Source organism: Alnus glutinosa, chromosome 1 (assembly GCF_958979055.1).
Source record: "Alnus glutinosa chromosome 1, dhAlnGlut1.1, whole genome shotgun sequence".
NCBI classification, from domain to species: Eukaryota; Viridiplantae; Streptophyta; class Magnoliopsida; order Fagales; family Betulaceae; genus Alnus; species Alnus glutinosa.
This window is the reverse complement of record NC_084886.1, coordinates 811,880-830,652: the sequence shown is the minus strand read 5'-3', so window position 1 is coordinate 830,652 and position 18,773 is coordinate 811,880. Positions and strand designations below refer to the sequence as shown.

The window sequence follows — 18,773 nt, the reverse complement described above, 5'->3', positions numbered from 1 at the left end:
AAACTACAGCCAGAGTCATATCAATGCAGTGGTCCGTTGTAACCAAGATGATTTTCCATGGAAATTAACAGGATTTTATGGAAATCCAGACACAGCCAGAAGGAATGAATCATGGGCCCTGCTCCGGCACCTCTCAACTCTGCAACCAGACCCGTGGATGTGTATAGGGGATTTTAATGAAATAACATCAGCTTCGGAGAAGTCGAGTCGAACTCCCAGGCCTTCATCTCAAATGGCTGAATTTAGGAGAGCGTTGGAAGATAGCAAGCTGTCAGAATTGGGTTTTGTTGGCCCAAAAATTCACATGGTGGAATGGAAGACAGGAACCGGATACAACTAGGGAACGCCTGGATAGGGTGGTTGCAAACCAAGGGTGGTGCTCTGTTTACAACATGATACAAGTGGAGGTCTTGGCCCGATTTCACTCTGACCACCATCCAATCCAAGTAAACTTCTCTAAGTCTGGGGAGAAGATTTGGAGAAAGAGGAAAAATTTCCATTATGAAGCTGGATGGGCAAAAATAAAGGAGCATGGGAGACTGATTAAGCAAGTTTGGAGGCCAAAAATGGAGTGTGATTGCCCGTGGAAGACTGTCCAATCTAATCTGTATGGGTGTAGGAAAACACTAAAGAAATGGGTCCAAAAACAGAAAAGCTCCGTGGAACAAGTTATCCAGGAAAAGGAAAGAGAGTTACAGAGTATCCAAATGGCTGAGCCCCGGAACCAAGTGGAAGCCGAATCCAAAGTTCAGGAAGATTTACACAGTCTTCTTGAACAAGAGGATTTAAAGTGGAGGCAAAGGGCTAAGGTAAATTGGTTGCAGTTTGGAGATCGTAATACAAAATTTTTCCATGCATGTGCCACTCAGAGGAAGCAACGGGCTACTATTCAGAAAATTCAAAATATGGAGGGATTGGAGTGTACAACTCAGGAACAAATTGAGTCAGCATTTGTATCCTATTATTCGGATCTTTTCAGGGCAGGAAGAGAAGAAGAAGATATGGAAGACTGTCTGAATGCCCTTGAGAGGAGAGTTACTGAGGAGATGAATAAAAAACTATTGGAAGAGTTGTCTGTGGAGGATATTTCTGCAGCGATGCACGACATGCCAGCCATGAAGGCCCCAGGTCCGGATGGCTTCTCAGCCTGTTTCTACCAATCCAACTGGGCCATAATTCACAATGAGGTATGCTCTGCTGTAAATCATTTTTTCCAAACGGGTGTTCTGGACAGAGGAATAAATAAAACTCATATTGCACTTATTCCTAAGGTGCATAGCCCAGTGCATGTCTCTGAATTTAGACCAATAAGTTTATGTAATGTCATTTACAAATTGGTCTCAAAGGTTTTGGCCAATCGTCTTAAAGCAGTCTTGCCCCATATTATATCTTCTGCACAGAGTGCTTTTATACCTGGCAGGTTAATTTCTGATAATGTAATTGTGGCTTTTGAAACAATGCACACAATGCAGCAAAGAATGTGGAGCCGGGTGGGGTATATGGGGGTAAAGCTTGATATGAGTAAAGCTTATGATAGGGTTGAATGGAGATATCTAAGAGCTGCGATGCTAAGATTGGGATTTGATGTACGTTGGGTTGATTTAGTGATGAAGTGTGTAACCTCTGTCCGGTATGCAGTTTTGGTAAATGGAAGCCCGGTTGGGAATATTCAGCCGTCAAGAGGACTCAGACAAGGGGACCCAATCTCCCCATATTTATTTCTTATATGTGCAGAAGGTCTTAGCGCATTACTTGGGAGAGCTGAGCAGAGAGGACATATTTCAGGGGTTCCAACCTCTCCGAAGGGTCCGAGAATTAGTCATCTGTTTTTTGCTGATGACAGCATTCTGTTTTGTAAATCTAATGCTGTTGAATGGAGGAGGTTGATGAGAATTCTGGGCAGATATGAACAAGCCTCAGGTCAGAAACTAAATGTGCAGAAAACCTCAGTGTTTTTTAGTCGTAATACAAGTTGGGAAAGAAGGCAGGAGATCTTACAATTATCAGGGCTAACAGAAACACTCCGCATTGACGCATATCTTGGCCTTCCTACTTTTGTGGGTAAATCAAGGGCACAAGCTTTCCAATACATAAAGGAGCAGGTGAATAATAAATTGTCAAATTGGAAAGTGCAGTTCCTATCACAGGCAGGGAAGGAGGTGTTAGTTAAAGCCGTGGTTCAGGCTATTCCCACTTACTGCATGAGTGTCTTCCAGTTACCTGTTTCTTTATGTAAGGAGCTCAATGCATTGATGCAAAATTTTTGGTGGAATCATATGTCGAAGTCTTCTAAAATCCACTGGATGAGCTGGGAAAGAATGAGTAAATCAAAGGTGGCAGGAGGACTTGGGTTTAGGGATTTGGTCCTTTTCAACAAGGCCATGTTAGCAAAGCAAGGATGGAGAATTCTACAAAATCCGGATTCACTTATTTCCCGGATCTTACAGGCCAAATACCATCCTTCCTCCACTTTTATGGAAGCTAAAATTGGGCCCCGCGCATCTTTTGTATGGAGGAGCATCTGCAATGCCAGGGAATTATTGGAACAGGGTTTGTTGTGGAGGGTGGGCGATGGTAGATCAATAAGCATATGGAAGTCTCGGTGGCTGCCAACTCCAACTCTCCACACTGTCCAATCCTTTCCTAGACTTCTTGATTCGAATGCTCTAGTGGGGGAGATTATTGATCAAGATCGTGGTGTGTGGAAAGAAGATCTCATTAGGGAAGTGTTTATGAAGGAGGAGGCAGAGGTCATATTGAATATTCCTCTAAGCCCTAATCTTCCCCAGGACAGACTGATATGGAAGGACACAAAAGATGGCAAATTCACAGTTAGGAGTGCATATCACTTGGGATACAGTTTGCATGACATGGATAGAGGACAAAGTTCTTCAGGGAGAAGTGACCAAGGGATGTGGAAGCTTCTATGGAGCCTCAGAGTCCCAAATCAGGTGAAAGTGTTTATATGGCGGGCTATCCACGATATATTGCCAACTCGGGTAAACCTGGTGCGCCGAAAAGTGATTGAGGATGAATTGTGCCCAATGTGTAAAACGGAGAGGGAAACTGTGATCCATGTTCTGTGGACTTGTCCGGCGGCGCAGGATGTCTGGGGAGGATCACTGTCAAATTTTCAGAAGTGTGGGACTAACTATAGCTCCTTCCTAACTCTGTTTGAAGAATTTCAGGTGCGTTTCAAAAAAGAAACTATGGAATTGATGGTGATAATGGCTAGAAGGTTGTGGTTGAGAAGAAACTCCTTTATTTTTGAAGGAGTTTTTTCTTCCCCATCTGACATACTTGCAGGAGCAAAAGTGACTCTGGAGGAATTTATGCGGTGCTCAAATCCAGATCAGCCTACATCTGAGTCACATACTGAGCATCCGGTGGGGTTTCAACAAGCTTGGAAGCCCCCTCCTCATGATCATATAAAAGTCAATTGGGATGCAGCCATCAGTAAACAAAATAACTCTATTGGGCTTGGTATGGTTGCAAGAGATAGTAAGGGGGATTTTATGGGGGCACGTTGCATGGTATTTCTTCAGAGAACGGAAGCATGTATGGCTGAAGTTTTGGCAGCAATCTGGGCAGTCAAGTTTTGCAAAGAGGTTGGCTTCTTTGAGGTGATATTGGAAGGAGATGCAGCACAGGTAGTGAATGACATAATTTCCCCTCTTCCTCATCTAGCTAAAACTGGTCATATCACAGAAAGCATAGTACAAGAGCTTCAAGGTTTTAGATCTGCCAAATTTGTTCACGTGAAAAGAGAGTGTAATAATGTAGCTCATACTTTGGCTAGATTGGCAGTGGAGCAAAATCTTTCGGATGTCTGGCTAGAGGAACCTCCGAACTGTATTGCAGATCTTATTGTTAGGGAACGTTTGTGTCTCTAGATTTCCTTACTGGGGATCATTTTTGTTATCAATTAATAAGAAGCAGATTTTCTCGTTCAAAAAAAAAAATAAAAATAAAAATAAAAATTTACAATGGCATCTTCGTAATTTTTTTAAGTTTAACTCTCAAAACTACTTTAAGAGCTTTAGGCCATTTTTTTAAAAGTAAAACTCTTGCACAACTTTTAGTCAACTCTAACAATTTTTTTAAAAAAAATTAACTATTGAATATTTATAGGAAAATGTTAGATTTACAACACCAATACAACAACTGTACAACAATTCCTCACATGAGGGTGGGTTCCACATACTGGGGCCCACCCTCATGTGAGGGGTTGTTGTGCAGTTGTTGTATTGGTGTTGTACAAGAATCAAATCCCATATTTATAACCCATGTGTAAGAAAACAAATCCAATGGTTGATCATAAAAAAAAGTAGTTAGAGTTGTGCAAAAAGTTGTGTAAGAGTTGTGCAAGAAACATTACTTATTTTTTAAACCATCAAACAACAAACTCTCAAAATATTTATCTACTTAAAATAAATATTACTTATTAATCATTCATAATAACATTGTCACGTGAATCAGTTTTTATTTATTAGAAAAAAGGAGAACATTGGCATTATAAAAATGATTTTTTTCAAAACTTGATTGAGGTATCAATTTGGTCTTTTTTCAAAACTGATGTACCATCTATAATGCACATTAGAACTCTTCTGATTTGATAATTGATCAAAGTAATTAAATTACATAGCCAAGTACATAGATTTTATTCTTACAATTTTCATGCGACATTACCATTGTAAATGATTTCTGCAGACGTTTGTGGCAGCAAAAAGAAATTGTCATTAGGCAACCATTCATTGCCCGTACTCCTGTTATTGAGCAAGGACAGTCAAGATTTAATCCACATTTTTTTTTTTTTTTTTTTAAGCACAAACCCACTTAATGCCTGAAAATGTCCCTGACAGTCCATATTCAGGAAATGTCCCGTTATTTTTTTTGAATAATAGGAATATAGGATGCAAGCCTCAGCCCAATGGCGAAATCTAAAGTAGGTTATGTGTCTTACACCAATAATTTGGACTAGTCACCACCATATTCAGGAAATGTCCCGTTATTTTTTTTGAACACACACACACACACCAATAATTTGGACTAGTCACCACCATATTCAGGAAATGTCCCGTTATTTTTTTTGAACACACACACACACAGGTTTTTTTCTAGACAATTTTTATGTGTCTTACACCAATAATTTGGACTAGTCACTACACACACACACACACACACACACACACACCAAAAAAAAAAAAAAAAAAAAAAAAAAAAAGACATTTATAAAGAAACCATCTAAAAAACAAAATTTACAGGCAGTTTTTCCGAAACCATTTGTAAAAAATTTATTATAGACAGTTTAATTAAACCATCCATAAAATTTCAGACGGTTTTATAAAAACCGTTTATAAATTTATAGAAGGTTTTTTTTGAAACCGTCTATAAATTTCAGTTCTAGACGATTTCTTTTGAAACCGTCTAGAATTTTTTTTTTCCTACGCCATGTTATCAATCCGCATGATGCCCCCAGATTTCACCACATCTATCTGGTTTTTTTCCCAGCCAAAATCGCAATCGTCCATTTCTTTTGATATGTGCACTTCTAGGTTAGTAGGTTTGATTCATCAGTCATGGAGCTCCTACAATAACATGCTTTTCCTAACGCGAAATCGTCGGATTCTCCAACAAGCTGTTGGTTTCAACTTTCAAGCAAATTGACAGCGAATGGGACTTGTATAATCGCCGGTTCCTCTAAATCTTTCTCTTATTCTCGTTGTTGATTTTTGGGTCTTATTTTTAGCATGGGCTTGCTTTTAGGGTGTGATTTCATTGTTGGTTTTTTGGGTCTTTTTTTGGGTTACTAAAATATTTGGGTCTTCATTGTTGTGTTTTTCGTTTTGGGCAGATCTTTCAGACGAGACGAAGAAAAACGTACATCAAAGACAACAACTGCTACAGACGAAGGGAAATCGAATGAAGAGGAAGGGAAATCAGTTGAAGACGAAGAGACGGTATACAGACGAAAAAATAAAAATAAAAAAAATTCCTGGGAAATCAGAAGAAATGGACAAGAATCATGTAAAACGGTCAGAAGATAAACTCAATGATTTGTGAATGATTTTTTGAGACCCGAGAGATGAACCCAGTGACTTTCGGTGCCAGGTTTTGTTTGCAAATGAGAGAAATATTTAGATTTGCAAATGAGGGAGATGAACCCAGTGATTTTCGGTGGATTTCCGGTGGATGCAAATGAGGGAGATGACCGCATGACAAAAAAAAAAAAAAAAATTCGTATTCAAACTCACGCATAGATTTAAAAAATAATAATAATAATTAATGATTCTATATAGTTTGAGCAAAACCATCCAAAATTAATTCCATACGATTTTTTCCAAACCGTCCAGAATTAATTCTAGACTTTTTTGCCCAAACCATCTAAAATTAATTCTAGACTTTTTTTCCCAAACCATCTAGAATTCCAGACAGTTTGGCCCAAACCATCCAGAAATCCATTTCACGACTTTTTATTCCGGATGGTTTAAAACAGTCTAGAATAAACCGTCTAAAATTGTTTCCAAGCGGTTTTTCTCAATTTCTGAACGGTTTAAAACCATCCAGAATTTGCGTTTTTTTTGTAGTGAGTTGAAATTAGGACAAACAATTTTTGATACGACGCACAAATCCCACAATCCTACACGAAATTAACTAGTTAAGGTCTAGAGGTTTGACATGTTTAATTAAATAAGTCGAGTTATAATAAATTTATATAGTCTTATACTCATACATTAACACGACTCGAATCCAACAAGCGATAATAGGACTGGCAATTCGTAACACAATCCGCAAACCCGATACGAAATTAACCAGTTAAAGTTAAAAGTTCTATCATGTTTAATTACATAAATAGAATTAAGATTAACTTATATAATTTTACACTAATTTTTTGACAAGACCCTGACTCGGGCACACACGAATATGAATCGCCACCTAATTGAGATAGGGCACACTTCGCTATTATACTTGTCAATGTGCACTTTTTTCGTCAGTCAGTCGTCACTCTTCCGATTTTTGCACATTTTTATTTTTATTTTTTTGAAGGGAGACTCTTGCACATTAGTTAGTCCTATTGTTGTACTTGAGATATAGCGGTACTGTAAGAGCCGTTATTAAGCATATCTGACCACTAACGGTAAGGGTTTGGATTTTGTAAACCCTTATTAGTTTGGACCGTACCTTCATGAACTTGATGACAGAGAATATGCACTGCCGAGTTACACTATCTAAAAGACCAGGAAGATCTCTATAGACAATAAAATCATCCATATACAACTAATTCTAACAATCATCCCTTGTATAACCCTCCACCCCCTCCCCCACAATTTTTTTTTTCCCCCTTTTTGTCATTAATTATCTGTCTTTTCTTGTCTAAGAGCATTCCTAAGAGCACTTACATTGGATTATCTATTTTCATTGTTAGGTTAGAATAAATAACAAAAACCCACTTCATTGGATTATCTAAATAAAAGCTAGAATAGATTTTTCATCCATTTGTGAACAGTGCAACTCTACACGGATGCATTCATTTTTAATTGTTTCTTTTGGCTTTTCTTCTTTCTTTCTCCCGTCTGCGTCTCTCTCTCTCTTTGCAACTCTCTCTCCCGCGATTTCTTCTCCAAATTCCCTAGCGCCCTCGCCACCCTTGGCCAGAACCTTGACGTCAACGTCGTCGTCATCCTCTCAGGCGTCGGCGCCCACTTCTGCTCCTGTATCGATCTCACAACTTTGGGCTCGATCTCCAACAAGTCACTCTCTAGAAGCGACCGAGGCCGCGCCAAAGAGAAACTCCGGCAGGAGATCAAGTTCCTACAGGACGCGGTCACCTCGATTGAGCGGCGCCGGAAGCCAGTGATCTCCGCTGTCGTCAAGTACGGTCACGCTATGGAGCTGGCTTTGACGGGTCGGAGGTTCTCAGGTTCCGAGGCCAAAGACTTGGGTCTGGTTTCAAATTTGTCAGAGAATGAAATTTTTAGCTACAGTGGTTCAAAAGATTGTTGGTTTGGTTTTCAATTTCATTGGGTGGGTTTGATTTTTAGGATTTGGTGGTTCTGTGGTTGTTCAACAGTGTTGGGGTTTTGATTTCCTGGATATCGAAGGTGGAGGGGTTGTTGATTTTGATTGTTGGAAATTTCCGATGGGTGAGTTTTCTGGATTGGCCGAATGACCAAAATTAAGGAAAGATGGGGTGGTTTTGAGTGTGAGGTTTTGATTTTTGGGTGAGGGTGATCGAAATTTAGAGGAATTTCTAGGGTGATTCGGTTGGTTTCAATGGCAGAATATGGGTGTTTTGGGGTGATTCAAGATGTTGATTCTGCAAGTTTTTCTTTATGTGTTTTGGTGACCAAAAGATGTGAGAGAACCTCACTGTGGAATTTCTATGTTTTTCGTGTAATATGGGGAGTTGTTCAATTTTCTGGAACAGTTAGTGCGAACTTGTCTATAAAAAAAGAATATAGAATTAATGATAGATAATCGGATGGAGGATGCCTTTTAAAACTCATTAGCTAAACTAAAGAAAATGAATTTTGGTTAGCTGTTTTAAATTAAAATTTAGATGATCCGCTGTGAATGCTCTAATAGGTTAGCTATTTGCAACTTTAGGCTAAAGTAGATAAACAAAAAGTTAAAAACGCGCTCCATTGGATTATCTAAACAAAAGCTATAATAGATTTTTCTTAGATTTGGGAACAATGCAACGCTACATGTAGCGTTGCATTGTTCACATATCTATCTTTTTTCTTTTCTTTTCTTCCTTTTTTTTTAATCTCACGGGCGAAAATGATTGTTGAGTACTTGGCTCTAGCGAGAAATTAAAGTACAGAGTTTTTGTTCCAGATTTGCTCTTCTTTGGCCGTTCACTCACCAACACAGCTAAGCGTTCGCCGGAGTTTCGAGCCGAATGTATGGCTAAAGGTATGAGGAAGCTGGAGGTGGAGAGGTGCACCTTGGTAGGGCATAGCTATGGAGGGACGATTGGGTTCAAAATGGCTGAGATGTACCTGGACTTGGCTGAGTCTTTGGTGGTGACATGCTCTGTAACAGCTTTAACCGAGTCTCTCTCTAGTTCAGCCCTTGAGAGGTTTGGTTTCAAATCCTAATCGAAGTATTTGCTTCTGAACTCAGCCAAGGGATCGAGTTGAATTGCTTTTTGACATTATCACCTACAAACAGCTCCCTATCCCTAATTTCTTTTACAAACACTCTTTGAAGGTATGCTTTGATCGTTAAAACGGTAAATTTAATCATTTAATCAAATTTTAACGTTCTTTCTTCTCGTGTGGGTTCAAACAAAGGCTTAGCACGTTAAATATTTAATTAAAATAAGTATTAAAAATATGATCGTTAGAAGAATGACCGTTTAAAAATTATTGTGTTAGAAAAATAACAAATTTAACAAAATGACTGTTAGAAAAATGGTCGTTTGAGAAAAAATGATCGTTGAAAAATATGCGTTAGAAAAAATGACAGTTTTAATAAAACAACCATTGCCAAATATGACTGTTTGAAAAATAAATAAATAACAGTCAAAGCATACTATAATTATAAAAGTAAATAAAAAAAAAAAAAAAAAAAAAAAAAAAAAAAAAAAAACATATCTAGATCATGGTTGACAATTTTTGACACGACCCGCGAACCCGGCACGAACACGACACGAAAATACAAGGTTTGGGGTAATCGGATTCGAATCATAATCGGGTCAAGACCTGGTTAAAACCGGGTCTGGCGGGTTGACACGCCAGACCCGATTATGTTAAAAAAAAAATCGCTTGAAATCGAAAAGAAAGAAAAGTAGAAAACCCTAGCTGCTTGTCACTTTCACCATTTCAGACTTTCGGTGTTTCCCTTTCACGCCCGCGGCACGCCTCACAGGCTCACAACTGACAGCTTCGCCTTCACTGCTTCAGTGCTTCACACCAGTAACCAGTTCACAGCTTCACAGGACGTTTGGTCCTTCGCTCGCGGGCCTCGGCTTCACAGTTCACAACTTCACGTGGCATCGCGACCTTCACTTCACAGCTTAGCCGTGCGTCGTCCCCCGTCGACTCCACACTCCGTCCCCTCTCTTTAATCTCTGATTCTTTATGCAGCCTATGCTCTCCAGTGTTGGATTGACACCAGGTTCGTGTCGGGCGACGGGTACCACGCGTAAGGCAAAAGCCAATCTTGAGAAAGAACACCTGCCGACACACTATCAAAGCCCTCCCGCTCCATAGTCTATACTGAGCCGGATCCTTGTTTACCGCTACTCCGAAAACGTCACAGAACACGAAACACCCTTTCCATTGGACCCGATTAAACGGGTTCATCGGGTCGTGTTCGGGTTACCTGATTAATAATCGGGTCGTGTTCGGGTCACTGATTCCAATTCAGGTTCATGTTGAACCCATTTACATAATCGGACCGGTCGGGTTGGCACGAACCCGACCCGTGAACCCTAATTGCCAAACCTAATCTAGATAATATAGAGTTAAAAATAAATAATTAGATGAATAGTGCCTTTTAAAACCCATTAGTTAAACTAGATAAAGTGAGTTTTAATTAGCTATTTAACATAAAAATTTATATAAACTATTGAACCTGCTCTAAGCTTGCCATTAATTATCATACGCTATAGTTCTAGAATCCCTAAGAGCATTCTCATCCGATTATGTATCTTTCCCTTCTAGCTAGAATAGGCAACAAAAATGACAACACCCTTCCATCGGTTTATCTAAAGAATATGTAGAATGGATTTGGCGTAGATCTGCTGTTCACAAATAGGTCTTTTATTTTATTGTTTCTCCAGGCGAAAAAGACCCAAAAAAGAAGGGGGGGGGGGGGGGGAGTTCTGATTTTTTTTCCTTTCCCTCCACCTTTTTCCTTTCCCTTTTCTTCTCTCCCACTTCTTTCTCTCGTCTCTACGTCTCTGTACGCAAATGAAACCTACCAGCTTCAGGTTGATTTTCTTGAGCATTACCCTATGGAGGTACCACAGGTAAATAATCAACCCCAATTTTTATTTTTATTTTTTCCTTCTCTTTTCCTCTGTTTGGTGGGTTCAGTGGTGGTAGGCTTGTGGCGGCTATTTAGTGGGTTCAGAGTTTGCATCTCTTGGGCATTGGCCGAATGGCCAAAGTTGGGGGAAAATGACTGGTTCTGCAACTGAAGTGGTCCAAACCAGTGTGCACATGTGCAAAAATACGATAATTAAAAAAAGTAATAAAAATGAATAAAGAAAAAATATAGAGTTAAAAATAGATAATCGGATGTATGGTGCCTTTTAAAACCTATTAATTAAACTAGATAAAGTGGGTTTTGGTTAGCTATTTTAGATTGAGATATACATAATCGGATGGGAATACTCAAAGTGTGCACAAAGCACATGTCTGGCGATTGTGGCCAGAGAGCTACCAAATATAACAAATTTCACCAGGAGACAAACTCTTAAAAAATACAAGAGACCTAACAAGAAAGTAATTGCAAATGTACTGAATACAAAAGCCAAATAAAGTACCTTTGAAATAAGGCTTCCAAAAGTACCACATCAACTGCCAAATAAAAACGACAACAAAGAGTCACAAAATTTCCAACCTCTGAGTCATTGTTCTCCAGGTTATTTTAACAAGCAACTTCTTCCCCATGTTATGAGAAGTGAAAGAAAAAAAAATGTACAATCTCTATCTCTCCTGAAAATTCAGCAGTTATTCGCATTTATCAGAGGTTATCTAAACTGAAGTCAAGTCATTTAACAAATCATGAAACTCATCAGCTATGGGCGATAACTTCAAAACCCGAAACATAAGCAGCCACCAATTTAACAATCACCTGGATTTGGAACAGTTTTTGGACGAAATTGGTAGAATTAAGCAGCTGCAGCCAACGTTACAGACCTGTAGCATGCTCTCTTTGCTGCACGAACAATGTCTTCAACCTGTACAACCCATGAACCAAGAATTAAAAAGAAATTATACTAAAACAGTAATTAGGACTCACATTTACACACCCAGAATAATTAAGATTTTGCACAACGTCAAGCAAGGAACAGTATGTACATCAGTTCCCATATCTTACAGATCCAGTATCCAACAAAGGTGCAAACCTATCAATTTACCTACAGATTGTGGGAACAATAGTAATAACTGACCTGTGGTACAGCCATCCTCTCAAGATTGGCTGCATAAGGCATTGGAACATCAGCCCCACTAATTCTCTCAACCGGTGCATCAAGATAACCAAAGCTCTCCTCAATAACAGATGTGCTGTTTGTAGGAGGAAGCAAAGCATAAGTTCAATGCATCCAGAAAACTGATCAGCAAGGGGTAGATATATAGTGGAAAGAGATAAACCAGATTTCGGCTCCAACACCATGCTGAGGAAATCCTTCTTCAACTGTTATCAGTCTGCTGGTTTTCCTTACAGAAGCATTAATTGTCGATCTGTCTAGCGGCCGAATTGAGCGCAAATTTATAACCTAAATTGAGAGGGGCTAATTATTAATGTGTCCATAACTACAACTAGGAAGTCGTAAGAATTTTCTATGTTCATTCTTTACCTCAGCACTGATACCTTCCTTTGCAAGTATCTCAGCCGCCTGAAGATAAAAGCAGTACAATTATTCCTAGATGGAGGGACACACACACACAGATCTTGACAACAACCCATGGACTGTATAAATAAAAACTTAGAAGAAGTGATGTTATCATTATAATTGAGAATAGTCTTAAATTCTCATAAATATGATTAGTCGGGGACAAAGATGCTGCAAAACCGCATATTCAAGGAACAATCCCTGAAAGTGAAGTAGGAGAAACACACAATGCAATGTCACCCTGATAAGAGCACCAAGTCCTTTATAAGAAATATGAATCACAGTACAAGAAATATTGCTTTACAACCATGTGAATCAACTCCATCTGAGGATCTGAACAATGCCATCTCTTCGATAGTAATTGGGGCTCATGACAAAGCAAATAATATATCTGAAAGATGCCAGAGCACTCAAGCATATAGTTTCTAATTATTGCAGTTGCAACAGTCAAGACCATTACACCTAATGCAAAATTTATATAGTAATTTTTCTTTTATAAGTAATCGAAAAATATCATTAAAAGCATAAAGGCGCCCCTATTTATCTAGTAATCCTTTGGACATTATTACACATATGCTTCAATACATACTACATACTTCCCAATCTTCTTTTTATTTTCTCATCTTGCATATTACATATTACCACTCGTCAAGCACCAGCCAGGTCAATTTATTTCTTAGAAGACAGAAAACCACATAGATATAAACCTCTGAAGGAGGTATGGGAGACAAACCTTGAGAGCGTAGCCCACCATTTTTGAAAAAGCAGTAATAGTCACATCCTTTCCTTCTCTCTCAATCTGTGAGCAGTAGACAATTACAAAGTGAACAAGAATTGACATTATAATGAGAAAAAGTAGGATAACAGTAACAGGAACATCTTTGAGATAATTTCACCTTAGCTTTTCCTATTGGGAGGCAAAAACTGGAATCAAGAACTTCAGCTGAAACAGGGAATGACTCACCATATCTGAAGCACAATATTTACATCAATAGCAACAATATTTAGCACGATATTCATAATCTTAATATATCACAATCACAATGCAATGATATACTCACAACAGCTCATTTTCAAGGAAAATAACAGGATCAGGATCCCTTATTGCAGCCTTTAGCAGTCCACGAGCATCTTCAGATGAGTATGGGGTCAACACTTTCAACCCAGGGCAGGAGGCATACCATGCAGCATAACACTGCATTAAACCAAAAACAAAAAAATTAATTAATTAATTAACTATATAGAGCATCGACACATGTTTGTCTCCCTTATACTGTGAAATGAACCCCAAGCATGCTGTGTCATAAAGGACATTGGGACAATTGGTACACAAATAAAGCCAGCAAAAACATACATGAGAGTGCTGGGCACCAACTCCAGCAGCAGCACCATTAGGCCCTCTAAAAACTATAGGCACAGATATCTGGCCAGCAGACATATAGTTTGATTTTGCAGCAGAATTAATGATGTGGTCAATTGCCTGCAGCGATAGGTAGAATGAGATTCTAAGAGGAAATGAAAGATTTGAAATAAATTAGCAAGCCAAACTAAAACAACATACAAGTAATACAAATAAAATTAGAAACTGGACATCATCAAGATAGCTATAAACTACAAAAATGCACTATAAATAAATGAACCAAAGGTTGTGTTCAAAATTATTAGCATATCGAATTATTCCAGGAGGAAACACCCATTATCCTTCAGTGCAAGACTTCTATGTATGTGTGTGTTAGTTTGAGAGAGAGAGTACAGAAACCATGTTATCTTGATATCATCTTCTTGGAAAAACAAGAGGTTAATTTTAATATGTTGAACTCTACTAGATGTTTAAATTATGCTATTTCAGGGTTTTAGAGAGTAGTTGCGTGCTTGAGTCAACACCATAAAACCTTTTTTTTAAAAAAAGGCTTAATTTAGGTTTCAGAAAATTAATACAAGAGAGGGGACCTCTAACCTGCATAGAGAAGTTAAATGTCATAAACTCTACAATAGGCCGCAGACCATAGTAAGCAGCACCAACTCCAATCCCTGTAAACCCAGCCTGCAAAATATTTTCACAGAAAAATGGTCTTGGACAACTGCTACCAAAGAATACAAAAAAGAATTATACATGTATATATCCTTTTTCGAGAAAAAAGAGGGGGGCCGGGGGGCAGGGAAAGCTAGGAACAGCAAGAAGTATCAATATAACATAATGACATAACCTTAGGCGTATAAGGAGGGTTGCAGGATCATCACTAATCTACTTGACCAACTATAGAAGCAACCAAAGAACCAACAAATAGAGGGCAAGTCAAACAGAAATAACCTCCGTAATTGGTGTATCAAGAACCCTCTCAGGACCATACTTGTCCAAAAGCCCTTTGGATATCTATACAAAATTGAAGATAAAGAGCTGATTGTTAGACAAATGTATAAAGTCGACATCTGGTCTTCACAGGAATACAAAGCTACGAATTCATCTCTTCAAATATAGAAGTCTAACCTTGTATGCACCTTGATATTCCCCAACCTGCGCTCAAAAGATAAAACAGGAACATAAGAAGAAAGAGCGAAGATCAAATCCAGGAAATACTAATTTCTTTCCAATTGTCCTCACCTCTTCACCCATCAAAAATACTTTAGGATCAGCAGACATTTCCTCATCAAGTGCAGAGTTTAGAGCGTCTCTCACCGTCATCTGCCCACAATTATCATTTCAATAGAAATATTCAGCGTTTTGTGAAGAAGAACCGTCATGAAGGAGAAAAGACAACTTCTCATATCATAACATCCAAAAGAAAAAGACTAACCCTTTCAACTAGATCTCTACACCACACCACTGGGGTGAAAAAAAATTATAATTCAGGTAGGTAAAAAGAATACGGTTTTGGGTTCCTTAGCTGATGCCCCAATCTCCATACATACTCGTGAGATCGAATGCTCACAAAAATTATTTATAAAGCATGATTTTTTTTTACGATGGCCTCCTCGATGAATTTCAATTATGCCCCACCCCAACCAAAACTCAGCTTCCTCATAGTCGATTTTCAAATATTACGAAAAACAAAGTGACATAACTTGAACGCCGTGAAGAAAAAACCTTGCACTTATCAAACAACTGAGACAGATTTACGCATCACATATAAGCTCAGCACGTGAAAAAAAACATTCAAATTAAAATAATATAAATATTTAAAAAACAATGCCAATCCATTTGAAATGCACCACCATTACCTCTTTCGCTGCTGATGAGTAACTCCTCAACGCCGACGCAGCAGAACGAGTCCTCTGTAAGGACTGTCCCAAAATCTGCGCAAACCGAAATTCACAACTAAGCTAATCAAGCTAATCAGAAATCATTAAAATTAAAACGAAACAAAATCTACAACTATATGAACCTAACATTAACAAAATATAAAAAGCAACAGAGTATCTTGTCATGTTTACCAGAAGAGAAGACCCTCCGGCACCAACCTTTTGCCTCAAAACCCCCAGCATCTTTCTCCCTTCCGCTCAGTCTCTCTAATCAAACAAAAAATCGAAAATACAATGAGATTATCAGCGATTCCTATCAAATCGATACACATAGATGAAAGACTTGAAGAGATCAATTAAAAAAAAAAACCCTAAACTTTGTGGCAAATCGTATAAGAGCGATTTAAGATTGGGGAATAGAATCAGATTACGGAGATTTAGGGAAAGGACGGACCTTGGAATAGGATTATAGAGGGATCCGAACGGAGACGAAGGAGATGTAGAAAAAGAAAATGGACGTGAAATCAGCCGATTTCGACTTTCACTGTCCTCTATTATATTTATTATTTTTTCTCTTCCTATTTTTTTTCTTTTCTATTATTTTTTGGGGGGAACCACTAATTACTGCTGCGAGTGGGAATATTATGCTGTGGCAGCGTCAAACATAGGCCCACGTGGAGTGCCGTCAGCTTGTTTACATTTGGACAGTTCATTATTGGTGTCTTTTGTAAGGATTATTAATTTAATTTGTTTTTAAATAGTAGTAAAGAGTTGTTGATGTGATATAAAATATAAAAAAATTATATTTTATAGTGAATTTTTTTATTTAAAAAATTATTAATGTGATATAAAAAGTGAAAAAAAAAAATTATTAATGTTTTGAAATTGACTTTTTTTTTTTTAAGAGAAGTAAAAAATAGAAGAAGAGAAAAGAAAGGGAAAGTGGTTACCAATTAGTACCGAACAGAGTTATGCTTGGAGTGACAAAAGAAACTGCGTATGAATCCACAAATGCAATTATCTCAATACGATAGTTCCACTAAAATCTTAAATTTTAGTTTTTTAATAAAAATTAATCTAAGAATTAGTTAAAATTGACACATTGATATTATAAAATAATTATAAAATAAAAATATAATTTCAAACATTATTTTTTTACTTTTATCTCCCCCCCCCCCCCCATTTGGATAGAAATTTGGTGCACCTAGTTGTCCATCCAAAAAGCATATGCAGTAAGCAACTTCCTTGCACTAAATTTCAGTCTTATTTTTTATCTAATCACTCCTCGTTCTCACTACTTCCAAACTGTGTTGGATGGTTGACCATTCTTTCTTTTTCTTTTTCTTTTATAAGATTGTTGACCATTCTAAAACAAAGAGATAAAATTTTACTAGAATTAATAACGTAACATAATCGTGACCGCTGATTAACATGGAAGAGTCTCAATTTATAGAAAAAAAAAAAAAAAAAAAAAAAAGATTTGATAGAAAAGTAAGTAGTAAACGAAGGGCTATGATCATTTGGTGTGGATTGTAGGGCCGAGTCCGACTGGTTTGATACATGGATTTCTTAGCCTTTTTTTTTTATATATAATTGCACCGTTGGTCCCTGCAGTATGCTATAATTATTTTTCACTCTCTATGGTTTAAAAAATTCATGGGAGGCCATCGTGGTATGCAATAATTACAAATCAATCCCTAGCGTCAAATTATGTTAAAATTTTTAACAGATTCCGTCAAATATCACGTCTGCGACACGTGTCGCCAATAAGATGGCGACATGTGTCAATCTTAATAAAAAAATATAAATTTATTAAAAAAACTTATTTTTTTGAAAAAAACAAAAAAAAAAATCAGCAAGGGTGGCCCAGCCACCCTTTCAGTTTTTTTTTTTTTGAATTTTTTTGAATTTTATTTTTTATTTTTTTAAAAAAAAATAAGTATTTTTATTTATTTTTTAATAAATTTGTTTTTTTATTAAGATGGACACATGTCGTCATCTTATTGATGACACGTGTCGCTGACGTGGCATTTGACGAAATCTGTTAAAAATTTTAACAGAGTTTAACGCCAGAGATCGATTTGTAATTATTGCATACTACGAGGACCTCCCATAAACTTTTTAAACCATAGAGAGTGAAAAATAATTATGGCATACTACATGGACCAATGGTCAATTATCCCTTTTTTTTTCCCCTTTTTTTTTTTTTACTATGCTATTTTTTAAAATTTTCCCTTTTTTTTTTTCTTTTAAGAAAATTTTCCCTAAATTGACAAAAGCAGTTCTCAATCGCCGGCGCCGCATGGCGCATAGGGACATCTCCGCCATTATGTAGAAGCATAGGGTTATAATTGGCAGAGAGGTGGTAGTTGGCGATCAAACGGAGAAATCGAAGGTCTTAATGTACTTGCGAAAGAGACGTAACAACCTTGCCTACCTCTTTTGAAATTTAATACCTCCGTTCATAAACTACTATTCTTTTTCTTTCTTTTTTTCTTTTTGAAAAACGTTCATAAACTACTATTCAATGGTTATCCGTTCTCCAAATTGCCAATTACGTTAATGGCTTTTCATAAACTATTAAACAATATTAATGTACCCCACAATAATAAAAATATCTTTTATAAAATTATAAAATTTTTTAAAATTATATATATATAAAAAGAAATTACATTATTTTTAAAAAAATTTAAAAGAAAATTCAAAAAATAAAAACCAAGTTTTTTCATTTTTTTTTTTTTAAAAGATTTTGTTTTATATAATTTTCAGTTTGGGCCACTTTCTTAGATTTTCATTTTTCTATTAACTTTTTTCAATCTTTCCAAAAATAAAAAATAAATTGCTTTTTTAGTTTTAGTTTTTTTTTTCTAAATTATAAGGATGTATTTGTCTTATTAAAACTTTTTAGGGTTATTTTTATCTTTTTGTTTACTTTAGAAAGATATTAATATTTTTGTGT

At 37.1% G+C, this 18,773-nt stretch overlaps 2 protein-coding genes across 6 annotated transcripts; one reads left to right on the top strand and one right to left on the bottom strand.

Moving 5' to 3' along the window:
• Positions 1-392: 392 nt before the first annotated feature.
• Positions 393-10,075, top strand: LOC133858362 (uncharacterized). The gene is made up of 6 exons (XM_062293819.1): positions 393-3,879; positions 5,855-5,960; positions 7,635-7,942; positions 8,043-8,144; positions 8,842-9,085; positions 9,835-10,075. Exons 1-6 carry the CDS (start codon positions 393-395, stop codon positions 10,073-10,075), a joined length of 4,488 nt encoding a protein of 1,495 aa, XP_062149803.1.
• Positions 10,076-11,475: 1,400 nt separating this feature from the next.
• Positions 11,476-16,389, bottom strand: LOC133864058 (pyruvate dehydrogenase E1 component subunit beta-1, mitochondrial). Of its 5 annotated transcripts, none has more exons than XM_062300265.1 (16): positions 16,269-16,388; positions 16,007-16,081; positions 15,794-15,868; positions 15,177-15,257; positions 15,063-15,089; positions 14,886-14,948; positions 14,532-14,618; positions 13,929-14,054; positions 13,636-13,769; positions 13,471-13,543; positions 13,308-13,373; positions 12,539-12,577; positions 12,333-12,457; positions 12,131-12,245; positions 11,812-11,917; positions 11,476-11,672 (listed from the first exon to the last, which is right to left on the bottom strand). In XM_062300265.1, exons 2-15 carry the CDS (start codon positions 16,055-16,057, stop codon positions 11,849-11,851), a joined length of 1,131 nt encoding a protein of 376 aa, XP_062156249.1. In that variant the 5' UTR covers positions 16,058-16,081; positions 16,269-16,388; the 3' UTR covers positions 11,476-11,672; positions 11,812-11,848. The 5 variants fall into 5 exon arrangements, with proteins under 5 accessions (XP_062156249.1, XP_062156256.1, XP_062156274.1 ...); XM_062300272.1 differs by having other exon boundaries at positions 11,476-11,534; XM_062300290.1 differs by having other exon boundaries at positions 11,476-11,917; positions 16,034-16,081; positions 16,269-16,389.
• Between the last annotated feature and the right edge of the window lie 2,384 nt (positions 16,390-18,773).

Excerpts from the sequence above, each read along its gene's own strand:
- LOC133864058 (XM_062300258.1), bottom strand. The coding sequence starts at position 16,057 with ATGCTGGGGGTTTTGAGGCAAAAGGTTGGTGCCGGAGGGTCTTCTCTT. Across the intron at positions 13,544-13,635 it reads TTCCTTGAAAATGAGCTGTT|ATATGGTGAGTCATTCCCTG; the intron begins GTGAGTATATCA and ends ATTGTGCTTCAG. Across the intron at positions 12,246-12,332 it reads GGTGTTGGAGCCGAAATCTG|CACATCTGTTATTGAGGAGA; the intron begins GTTTATCTCTTT and ends TCCTACAAACAG.
- LOC133858362 (XM_062293819.1), top strand. The coding sequence starts at position 393 with ATGATACAAGTGGAGGTCTTGGCCCGATTTCACTCTGACCACCATCCA. Across the intron at positions 5,961-7,634 it reads CAGTTGAAGACGAAGAGACG|CGCCCTCGCCACCCTTGGCC; the intron begins GTATACAGACGA and ends CAAATTCCCTAG. Across the intron at positions 9,086-9,834 it reads TCTAGTTCAGCCCTTGAGAG|ACTTTCGGTGTTTCCCTTTC; the intron begins GTTTGGTTTCAA and ends TCACCATTTCAG.